The following is a 12,260-nucleotide window of genomic DNA, read 5'->3' on the forward strand; positions in this document are numbered from 1 at the left end:
CTACAAAAGTGTGAAATGAAACCTGCAACACGAGAATGATGTTTGGCGTTAAGCATGCACAGGATGTGCCTGCAGCTTGTCAGCCGCACTGACCATTGGCTTGATATCCCATTCCCAGGATGACTTCGGGGGCTCTGTAGTAACGGGTCACCACATATGGTGTCATCAGCAAACCTGTGGCCGCTGTCCGGGCCAGACCAAAATCCAAGATCTTCAGGGTACAGTCTGACTTCACCACAATATTACTGGGTTTCAGATCCTACAGAAACATATGACCGAGTATTAGCGTTAGATTTTAAGCTATAGTATTTTAGAGTTTTCATGCACAACTCAAATTATGTCCCGTTCCAAACTGCGTGGACTGAAAGAGTCTTAGATGTCAGCGACAGAAAAAAAAAGATTTTTAGTATCACTTATGGTGCAGGTTCATTAAAAATTCATCCAAAATGTAGACATAGTTTCGGTGTCTGCATTCCAATGGTTTTACTATATTTGTGAAGACAAATAAAGAGGTATAAAAAAGTACATATACTATATATACAGTATAAAGAATCCCTTATGCAATAGATTTGCTCATACGATCATTTTATAAATAAAGTGGACATAAAGCACAGCATATTGCCAAGTTTCACAGAGAAGGCTTAAGACTAGTCCCAGACTAAAATGAATGTTTGAGCTGTCTTAAAGTGATAGTTCACCCAAAAATGAAAATTCTGTCATTATTTGCTCACCCTCATGTCATTTCATACCTGTATAAATTACTTTGTTCTGATGAACACAGAGACAGATATTTGGAAGAATGTTAGCAATTTTCAATTCTGTGACACCATTGATTGCCATAGTAGGAAAAAATTTAATGGTAGTCAAAGGTGCCCCAGAACTGTTTGTGTTCCTAAATTCCTCAAAATATCTCACTTTGTGTTCAACAGAACATCAAAATATATTTTTTCCCCCTACTATGGTAGTGGATGATGTCACAGAACTGAAAATTGCTTTCTCATATTTCACAAATATCTTTGTGTTTAACAGAACAAAGACATTTATATAGGTTTGAAACAACCTGAGGGTGAGTAAATGATGACAGAATTTTCATTTTTGGGTGAACTATCCCTTTAACTGAAAGTAACTTTCCCTGACACATCTTAAAGGGAACCCGGTGTATAGAGAGATGTATGGCTTAATGTGTTGTAATAGCCTTACACTACTAGCATTTGTCGTTAGAAACACATCAAATATTTTCAGTTCTTAAAAAAACCCTAAATGTAATACTGATTTTAACCTAAGGAGGCTTTTTCGATGACGTAAACTGGTTGCACGCACAGCTAGGCAGCCAAACTAAACACCGACACACTAATCAGTTCTTCAGTAAATATAAGAACTGTAGGATAATATATATATATATATATATATATATATACGTGTGTGTGTGTGTGTGTAACAATGTTCACAGCAAGGAAGAAGGAGGAGGGAACCGGCGAACATTGAACAACAAAACTTTAATAAAATAAACAAACAACAAAACGAAAGTAAAATGCCGGCAGCTCCCTCACGGTCGACTGCCGGTCACACATAATAAAACAAAACGTAAAGTCCAGGCCTGGTTCTCTCTCGTCCTTTACTGTTGTCGCTCCTCCTTTTATATAATGCTAAAAGAAGAAAGAAAGAAAATAAAGATGCTATTTGGTGTATTTTCCTACATTTTAATATTGTTTGTCAGAAACAACACAAACATGCATATTAATAACCAAAATCATTTTGAATTTACCATATACACGATGTTTTAGCCATTATACAATGCATTTTATCCAGATTTTGACTTTTTGTAGCCTAACGTTATTGTCTTCTCTCCCTCGGTCATTAGCTGACGGGGGCTAATATTCACGTGTGCTCTAATACAGAATAAATAACCAAACCGCAAGCATTATTACTGTGTTTATCAGTATATTCTCATAATGTATAAAGTATACGATTATGGTGGATGCTGATGTCTTAAATGTCTCAAAGGCGGTAGTTTAAAGCTATGATTTTATGCACGCTCACCTTGAACAGATGTCTAATACTGAACGTGTTCTTCTTTTATGGCTGGCAGGCTGGCTTGTGTCAAGAGGACATACCGCCACCTACTGTCCCTGTGTGTTTGTATATCTGATCTTATGTTTTACATGTCTTATTTTACTGTTATATATGGAAAACGTGTGCTTCGCTGTTGCGAAAGAGAACAGGTTTAGGTCTCAACCATTTGACATCACGGATTCTGACGCAAAAAAATGGCGGCCTCCAAGTAAAAATATTTTTTCAAAGTTTATGAATACTGTGACAGTTACACAGTTTTTTTATTTCACAATTATAAAGTCAATGCCATTGTTCATATATTAAGCCATACATCGCTCTATACCCAGGGATCCTTTTAAAATATGTCAGTGCCATTGTTTTGTCTCAAGATGCTCAACAGTAATATTTTTCTAGGGCACTTTTAGAAAAGCTACTTAAATATCCTTATTTTAACTACAGCCAAGTCCAGGCTTAAGCTAAGCCTTGTCTGTGAAACCGCTCCTAAATAATAAAATATAAACAGGTAATTATATAAGTTTTATCACATATAGCACAGAAAAAATTCCGTGAACAACATTTCTCCCAGATTCCAAATAACATTTTTATAATGAACATTTTGTTTTTATATTTGCATTTGTGCCGAAAATTGAAATGCCACAAAAGATCCTGAATACTGCAAAGAAAATGCTAATGCTAATGCTAATGTTTTTACATAAATTTTAGGAACAGTTTAATCATTCCATTGAAAAAGCCTAATTTTTAAACTTTTTTTTAGACTTTCACACGGCTGTTGGGTGACTTTATTGTTTCTATTGGAACAACAATCTGACCACAATCTGTAATGACCACAATAAATGTAGAAATGCTGATTAAAGGCAAAACCGGAGTGGTCTCTTAATTTTTCTGCATCTGTATTTAACCTCCATCTGTCAGAATGACAACATTTTTATTCGTGTAATGCTTGATACGCACAAATAGGTATATAACGAATGCATCTCAAGGTCGCTGCTTATAATAACCTTGTGCAATAAAACAAATAAAGTGAAACGATCAATAAAGTGACATCTCTTTTATCATATTACTACAAACAACAATCTATCGAATAAGTTGGAGGATGATCAAGGTAATGCGGGACTACAGGAGTGCGATGTTTATTTAGGATCACTTGATCGCTTCTCTGCTGTCGCCTCTCCACACGTCCCTGACTCAACAGCGCAATGCAGTCCACAGCCGCAGCTGCAGTCAGGCAGGCAGAGGTCTGTCTTTTTGTAATAAGCCCAGGGGATTGAAACCCCACCCCCTCCCTCACCTTAACTGATTATAAAGCTATTCTCCGTCAGTGCAACCTTGGCTGCGTGTGGCAGTGTTTTTGTAGGACGAGAGGCTTTTGGCTAAAGAGCACCAACCCTGTGGATGATTCCCGCCGAGTGGAGGTGCTTGATTCCGCACAGCATCTGGTACAGCAGATAGGACAGCCGCTCGTGGTCCAGCTCCATCTGAATGACTTGGCAGAGGTTGGCGTCCATCAGCTCCATTACTAGGTAACTGTTGTTGGGGAAGGGCGGGAAGAGGAGGGGCAGAACGAGGGTGTGATGGGGCGGGGGGCAGAGAGGGAAAGGGGAGGGTGTGATGGGGCGGGGCAGAGAGGGAAAGGGGAGGGTGTGTGCGTGCGTGCGTGTGGATGTGACAGAAGGGAAAGAGTTGGAGGGGGTGTTTAGTCGGGACCCTTTTTACTAACCAAAACCATATCATCTCACAGTGCCTATTGTATTTTAGGATACTTACACATCTTGAAATTCTTCTAATGTTTTTTGTGGTGTGAAAACATTTAAGAGGCCTATAATCTGGGAATGCAAAAACAGAAGGATATGGATTAGAAGGGTTATTCCCGACTGGATCTGTGGTAAAGGCTTCACTGCATGCAACACATGTTATGATAGACGACTTACGTTTTTATGGTTGACACATTTCATAAGCACCAGCTCTCTGAAAGCTCTTTTGGCATGGGTCTGATTCTGAAATGGTCGGCTAAGTTTCTTTATACCCACATTTCGTTCGAGGTTGTGGTCGTACGCTGAGCTACAAGAGAAAAGGATGCAATGAACATATGAGAAGACGTCATGACTGCGTTACATCCTTGATTTGAGCAGGAGGTTAAATCTGAGCTCCAGAACGTACCAGACTATTCCTTGAGCACCTGAGCCAACTGGTCTTAGATTCTGATACCGCTTCAACACCGTGAATGTGGAGTCACCGACATCTACGCTGTAGAACTCTTTCTCTCGCTTATTTTTGTTCATGGTGAAGTCGGTATCTGAGCATCCGAACGAGGCAGACTTTAACAAACCTAGACCACAAGCAACCAAACGAATAAAACTATTAAATTGCAGAAGAATGTTTGCAGTTGTGATTTTTTGAGATATTTTTGACCACAGCAGGATAAAGTGAAAGGGCAGCACTGAGTGGGCCGCAAGCTTTTTTTGGCTTTGTGTCCGTGTCATGAAAAAAGAAAATAAATAGAGCATACAGCTGTTAGAAACATGCCACCAAGCATCTGTAGATGCACAAGATGTCCATGATCGTAATGGCTTTTAATGAAAAAGCAATACCATCAGCATGACCCAGTTCAACACAAAAGTGCTTCCAACATTCCGGATGAAACATTGTTTCAGCATATTGGATCATGGCAGGGACGGTATTTTTCTGACATGTAGAACAACAGACTACAATATCAGAAAGTGTGACTAACTATGTCTGAACATGTATGAATGAACCAATGGAATTTTGAATCCATAGCAACAGAGAGACTTTATGAGAGATTCTGCCACAATCTGGCATGCGGCCCATCAAACCAGTTAATCAAGTGACAATTTTTCATCTTATTTAGATCTTAATAATGGCTACAACATGAAACCAAGTTGGTTTCTGTTAACCATTTGGAAGTTTAAAGTTAGATATCTAATTAGTAGTAAATCTTATGCTGGGGCAGAGAAGGCTATGACACTGACACAATTATATTTTCCAGATATGCATTGCAATACCTAAAGCAATCTAAAAGATTGTAATTCAGAGAGTAGAAATGATGGAATTATCCTTCTAAAGCAGATAAATATAATGAGCAAATTAGCTATTTATTTCAAAATAAACCCCAAAATCGTTCATATTGCTCATTCAGCATACATACACTGTCACGATTTGATAAAACATCGCAGGCCTATAAGACCCTACGCAATAACAATCAATAACCTGGCATAAACTATAGCTTTTGCATAATAATATGTAAACATTGTGTTTATATAATCATAAAGATGTCGTGTTTAATTGATATGTTATATAGACGATCGTCATATTATCACATTATAATACACCACCTTACATTCTTCCGAGGTTTCACATTAAAAGTACACTTGTGTAATTTACAGTACAGTGGTGCCTAGCCTTACGAGCAGTTTGACAAATAACATCGTATCCAATGTCACGTAACCCACAGAGCCCTTATTCATTTATCAATCGCTACATTAAAGATCCGCATTGTATGGCAGCGCCACAAACAGCGCCGTTGTGACATTATTGATTCCACGGAAAGAAAATCAGCTGTGATGTATGCAAACGCCCTCCCCCACGCGAAACAATACCACGCTTTAAAAGCACCTTAAACGGCTTACTTACCTGCCGCGATTGAAATATAAACAGCACTTCCTGTATCCTATTTGCCAGTTATGAACCCGGATTCTTCAGAAATGATACGTTGAAGGATCTATCGGTTAATATTAGCGCTTATTCGGCTAATGGTTTCGACAACATGACACCAGCGAACTGAAAGCGCGTTCTGGCAGCAGGCCTCGCGTGCACTGCGGACTACATGCGCTCTACGTCACCAAACCCCCACACACGCGCTTCCGCGCCATCACACCGGTCTATTCATAGGAGCGTTATTTCTTCCATCTATCTACAGGCAAAGTGCGATACACAGCTGAATAAAACAGCTAATTTATTGTACACCGTTTGAAAATGTATATATGAGGAAAAAGTTTTAATCTTGGTGGCTAAGTTAATGTGCTTTATGTGCTAAATATAGTCATTTCCTTTTTTTAACTACAAGGGTGACTGTTTCCTCTAAAAACAGATGTCACAAAAATCGTGGTATTAACCAGCACTGTCATCTATTTTGGTTAAGGTAACTTGAATATTTGAATTGTTAACAGGGTGTAATTGTAAATAATTTGACAAGAGACTCGGAGAAAGTCTTAACGACATGGATCATGAGACATAGCATCATCTAGCAGCGTGTGTTTTGAGCGGATAGGGCTACGTAAGGGGATCACCTCGCGCTTACAATTTGAGGAAAAACGAAGACTTCCTAATGACCTGTCAATCCACTTGAGCTCTTTAGCTGTTGTCTAAGAATAGTTCTTCAATTTATAAAAAGTGTCGAGGCCGCACAGGCATCAGTAGCGTCTTAGTTTGAGTGGTTGTACAACACGCCTGTGTCTGCATCGCTGGGTCACATGCAACGCTTAGTAACAGGAGGTAAATGAAACATGTAACGTTAGTGAATGAGACACTGGATTACAGTGTGTGGACTTGAAGACAGAGAAGATCAGGATTTACACACAGCGAATGCTAAAAGGTAAAATCTATTCTGATTCTATGAAAATGTTATTTAATGTTTTTATAAAGTGCCTTGTTGAGCTGTGATTGGCATACTGTCTGTACAGTAGCCTACATCTGAGTTCTTTAGTAAGGGTGGGCCTAATACAGAAAGCCAAAAGATAAATATTACAAAATAGATGTTTCAAATGTCGTTGCATTTTAATAAGTATTTGTAAACAGTGGTTATGTTTATATGAATGTCTTCAGTTTTGATTACTGTGGAAATGGGAGGATTTGTCTTTTTCGTCTGATAAAAAGCTTCCTGTATTGTCACTGCACTTTATACTTTATATACAGTGATATCAATTCTCTCTCTCTCTCACTCTTAAAATGATCTCTTAAAATTCCTGCAAAAACCTAAATGTTTTAAAAACCTAATATATTCATGTAGTTTATCCCTTCTAATCACAACAATGTCTATGGAAATTGGCATAGCACTAAAAATAAAAACAAATCTCATATCAGTATGTGAAAACAATGCTAGTGTGATGGGCTCAGTTCCCAGAGAATGTATGGACCGATAATATGTAGGCCTATACCCCTTATTGCCAATAATATGCCAAACATATTGTATGGTTATTCGAAGATACATAGAGGTAGATATTTGCTCGCTTAGATTGAAAGACATTTATTGTTGTGATTGTAGTTAGTCTTTAATCTATGCTGCAGATGGATAATATTAGAAGCAATGGATAAGTGTTTACAATTTGTGAAATGTTAAGTGGCGCTGTATTCTATTATTGCCATTTGTGCTCTTGCAATGGCTGAGACCAAATTAAACATTGTCTTTTTTACCAGTCCACAAAAAGCAACTCAAAGCTTTCTGTAATGATGGACCAATGTTTACACAACCTCAGGTTCCCGATTAACCCTCTTTGAAGTACAAGCTTATTATTAAAGAAGTTTCTTCTAGTCCATGTTTGGGCTTTTATCTGATGCATTAACAATCTACACTTTAAAAAAAATCTAATGTTATATATTCTTACATTTAGATTATTGCTGTCAACAAGTTTTACTGTGTCATACTGTTGCAGGTGTTAATTCGGTCTGTTCACTTCTAATTAACTAGATTGTGTAATCCCTGTGTAATAAAACAAGGGCATAATAAATACCTGGATCTGGCAACTAATCCAAATAAAAACAGTACAAGCAAGAATATTCTCATTATCAATTACCTAGAGTCACTTATATTGCCATTTATGCATTTGGTTTGTTTTCCAGGCTGTTAATTCTAGGGTTCTATTTTGGGATGCTTAAGAACATTAATGTGAGTCAAAGAGAAACCTAAAAATATTCTTGCTTGTAGCATTTTACAGTGAAATATTACTATTTCCCTTGAGACAGAGTAAAGGTCCGCTTGCATTAAATAATGACACTTAAGTATTGATGCATGACGCAGGCTAGGTTACATCTCCTGGCAGATTTACTTGCACAGTCAGTGGAAATACCTTGACTGCTGTCCAAGTCCTAGCATTTCCTTACACCTGAGTATTTCCTTTTTATTATACCAGATTAGCTTTTTTTATACAACTTTTCTTTAACAATAATTCATATACAATAAACTCATGTACTAAATGTAAACATTACTGTCAGATGAAATCCCGAAATACAAGCAACTGTACAAATGGAGTTAATATTCTATTGCTTAATTAAATACATTTTCAAATAAATATCTAAAAGCCTCTACATTTGTCTTATATAGATCATAAAATCATAAAATAATTGTAGAAATTTTGATCAAGCGATGAAGACTGCCAAACGAATGGCTCCCCCTTGTTTCCATGTTAAGTAATTACAGTTATCAACACCAAATTTAAACAGCACATGAGTTGTTCAGTTTAGACAGTAATATGTGAAATATACAATGCATTTCTGTATTTAAAATGTGTATTTTCCATACCATATGTCCAACTTTGGGTGCAAAATTAACAATTTAATTCTGCACACCTTCTGCTTCCATTAACTGTATCTTTTGTAACAGGGCAAAGATGAATTTAATTAGATATGAATTATGTTATTATATTATATGTTATAAATTAAATATTCATCTGTCTGAAATCTTTTAAAATATGTGTATTATACATTTACAATTAAAGGGACAGTTCACCCAAAAATGAAATTCTGTCATCATTTACTCACCCTCAGATTGTTCCAAACCTGTATACATTTCTTTGTTCTGTTAAACACAAAAGAAGATATTTTCAAGAATGTCAGTAACCAAACAGATCTCATCTCCCATTGACTGCCATAGTAGGGAAAATAAATACTATGGGAGTCAATGGGGGATGAGATCTGTTTGGTTCCTGACATTATTCCAAATATCTTCTTTTGTGTTTAACCGAAAAAATATTTTTTTACAGGTTTGGAACAATCTGAGGGTGAGTAAATGATGACAGAATTTTCATTTTTGGGTGAACTGTCCCTTTAAATAAATGAGGAATAAAATCTGATTGCAATGATAATATTAAAAAAAGGAATTCGGTCAAGTATGAATTTTAGTTCAGTGATTCTTAAAATATTAAGCCCAAAATAAAAAGAAAGTTTGTGTACAGTAACCTTTATATTCCAACAATTGGTACATGCTTTTGACTAAAAATCTAAGTTAAGAAAGACTAAGATTTACTCAGCGCGTCACGAGGTCACCATCCCTGGTGATCAGGTTTGTTTATGCACCATCTTTAAGTATTTTATTTCCAGCCATCTCTCCTCCTCCATTAGCCAGCTTGCCTGTGTGTGTGTCTCCTTCTCAGGTGTCTGTCTTGCGACTCTGCAGGATGAGCAGCACGTTTGTGACCCTCGCGGAGGTGCTGGAAGCCAGAGGAGGACCGCTGGAGGAGGATGAGGTCTGGTCCCTCTTGCTGGGCTCGTCCGAATCACTCGTGGACCTTTCCTACAAAGGTAAAACACTGACCCTTGCAGTTTGTTGTTTAGTGCTGGAGTGCTGTCCATGCAATATTGAACGATTGTATTTTTCTAGGTCACAATATCTGCAACATTATAACTCCTGCATCACTGCTTTTGTCAGCGACTGGCACGCTGGCGTTTAAGAACTGTGCGATGACAGATGAGGTGTGTGCCTTCACAGCCCCAGAAATGCTGCAAGGCCGGGCTATCTCAACCAAGCTAGCTATGGAGAAGGTCAGTTTTCTTTCCATCGCCATCATGTGGAATACTTAGCTTGCATGTTAATGATTCAGTATCATGTTGCATATTGACAGTGATTTACTCCAAATTGTGCTTTTCTTTAAAGAGAGTTTACATTTGTCACAGCGTAGGTTGAATTTTTATTTCTATTTCTTTCATTTCATTTGATGCATTAGAAAAAGAAGAAATTCATTATTATTTCAGGTATTATTAAGACAATGTACTTCTTATAATACTAAATATATTAAATATTTAATTGAATATTAATTTAACTTACATTAGTTACATTCAGGTATTTAGAGTTTGCTGTTCTCAAATGTTTTTTTTTACTAAAAAAAGAACTAAACTTTGTGCATGTGAACTATGCAGTGCAATATAATACAAAATAACATGCTTCCGAAACCTTAGATGTCCGAATTCGCGTTTGCTTTTTTTATTGGTTAGATATTTGCAAAACCCAGTGACAAAAATAAAGGGAGACTAATAATATTGATTTAAAAATAAAAATCATGAAATATGGAGATACAAGGTTTTAGAAGGACAACAGTGATATGTACATCATGAATTACTTTAAATCTCTGAGGAAGAAACATTAATGTCAACAAATAATTTCTCCACTACTTCATAATAATGATTTATATCTGTGTTATTTCCTTTAGATAATTGTTTATTCTCTTGGTATGACTCTCTATTGGTCAGTTGATTATCATCTTCCTCAAAACCAGGTCAGTTTGAAAGAATTCCCATAAAGCAGATAAATCATAGATAAAGCATACTTGTGACAAATAAACCAGTTCCCGACAATGTGCTAAAAATGATTTATCTGCCTGTTCAGCCCATTCAGCTAAGTGACTCTCTGAACTGCCTTCTCCTGAGCATGTGTGAGGACATGGCCCACCGGCGAGCAAACCTGAACTCCATCCTGGAGGCGTGTGAATCACACCACAAAGCCTCTCTCCTGCCTCCTCCAAATAAAGTCATCAAACAGCTGGTGGAGGACGTCTTCCAAGATTCTGTGAGACCCATTTAATGTTCAAACCTAGCTATTTAACAAAATGATCAAATTTGATATCACAAGATCTTGTTTTCCAGGTGGACCGAGCTGCTTTAACTGAGAACGTTGTGCAATTGAGTGGCAAGAGTCAGATGATCAGAGAAAGACTTCACGGTAGGAACGCTTAAAGTGTTGTAAAATAAATAAATAAATAAAGTAAACCGTAAATTAATATGCTTGTAACTAGGACTGGGCAAAAAAAAAAATCGATTAATTTTTTTTTTTTTAATGCGGTCAATTCAATATCGATTCTCAAAAGCTGTGAATCGATTTTTTTTCTTTCATATTTCCGCAAGCACTGAACATTCATTAAACGTGAATGTTATTGCTACTACTATCCACTAGATGTCACTTTTCTTTTTACAACCGGTGAATGTTAGGACAGGGAGCATATCATTCATTCATTGCTTAAAGGGGTCATATGACACGGCTAAACCGAATATTATCGTTTGTTTAAGATGTAATGCAATGTGTATACACGATTTAAGGTTAATAAACGCTGTATTTTCCACATACTGTGCATGTTTGTATCTCCTCTTTGCCCCGCCTCTCTGAAACGCGCAGATTTTTTACAAAGCTCATCGCTCTGAAAAGCGAGGTGTGCTATGATTGGCCATTTAACCAGTGCGTAGTGATTGGTCGAATACTGCAAGCGTGTGATGGAAAAGTAACACGTCTTACCATATTTGGACCATCAGGTTCCAAAGCAATTGTACTGACAGGTACGCCACCTTACATACATTTGGGCGGTCTTAGTCAAATCATACCACAAACTGACGTGGATTTGTGGGGGTGTGGTTACACGAGGCGTTTCAGACAGGTCTGGGTGAGCATTCGCTTTTAGATAGAATGCATCTTTTGTTCCGACACTTTCATTTTTGCAATTTCACGTGTCTAATACATGCATGGGCAACTTATAACACACCAAAGACACAGAAAAACACGTATTCGTGCCATATGACCCCTTTAATTAACATGGCGGATGCGGGTGTGTCGTCGAATTTAATCACCTTCACATAAAAGACAGCGGTTCATATGATTGCAGCCCCTCTTTAAAGCTAATTTTGTGAAATTTTGTTTGTTATACTGTATCTTAAATGTAAAATAACCTGTTCTGTTTCAATATACCCAAGTGTGTTTAAAGTTTAATATACAGGTTTGTGGCTCTTCATTTCATCGTTTAATTCACCATTGTAATGTGATATTTACTGATCTTTTTTAGAAATATCTATAGGATTTGTATTAAATCTATAATCATTGACTCGAATCGAGTATCGAATCGAAATGAGAGCTTGTGAATCGGAACATCAGAATCGATACCCAGCCCTATTTGCAACATCTCTGAAATTTAGTTTTA

The 12,260-nt window shown here is 37.1% G+C and overlaps 2 protein-coding genes across 5 annotated transcripts in view; one reads left to right on the top strand and one right to left on the bottom strand.

Moving 5' to 3' along the window:
* The window catches only part of mapk8a (mitogen-activated protein kinase 8a), a 12,149-nt gene extending 6,269 nt beyond the window's left edge, over positions 1-5,880 (bottom strand). Inside the window, 6 exon segments of the mRNA XM_057341320.1 lie at positions 94-259; positions 3,459-3,597; positions 3,838-3,896; positions 4,002-4,131; positions 4,231-4,399; positions 5,722-5,880. Coding sequence (XP_057197303.1) covers positions 94-259; positions 3,459-3,597; positions 3,838-3,896; positions 4,002-4,131; positions 4,231-4,352 — 616 coding nt within the window. The 5' untranslated portion in view covers positions 4,353-4,399; positions 5,722-5,880.
* Positions 5,881-5,995: 115 nt separating this feature from the next.
* The window catches only part of ptpn20 (protein tyrosine phosphatase non-receptor type 20), a 29,924-nt gene continuing 23,659 nt past the window's right edge, over positions 5,996-12,260 (top strand). For 2 of the 4 annotated variants that reach the window (XM_057341310.1, XM_057341313.1), the window contains exons 1-6: positions 5,996-6,682; positions 9,456-9,603; positions 9,683-9,843; positions 10,509-10,574; positions 10,685-10,864; positions 10,942-11,017. In XM_057341310.1, coding sequence (XP_057197293.1) covers positions 9,480-9,603; positions 9,683-9,843; positions 10,509-10,574; positions 10,685-10,864; positions 10,942-11,017 — 607 coding nt within the window. In that variant the 5' untranslated portion in view covers positions 5,996-6,682; positions 9,456-9,479. The remainder of the gene's footprint in view (positions 6,683-9,455; positions 9,604-9,682; positions 9,844-10,508; positions 10,575-10,684; positions 10,865-10,941; positions 11,018-12,260) is intronic. The other 2 variants (XM_057341312.1, XM_057341311.1) reach the window with 2 other exon arrangements.

This window comes from Triplophysa rosa, linkage group LG9 (assembly GCF_024868665.1).
Source record: "Triplophysa rosa linkage group LG9, Trosa_1v2, whole genome shotgun sequence".
NCBI classification, from domain to species: Eukaryota; Metazoa; Chordata; class Actinopteri; order Cypriniformes; family Nemacheilidae; genus Triplophysa; species Triplophysa rosa.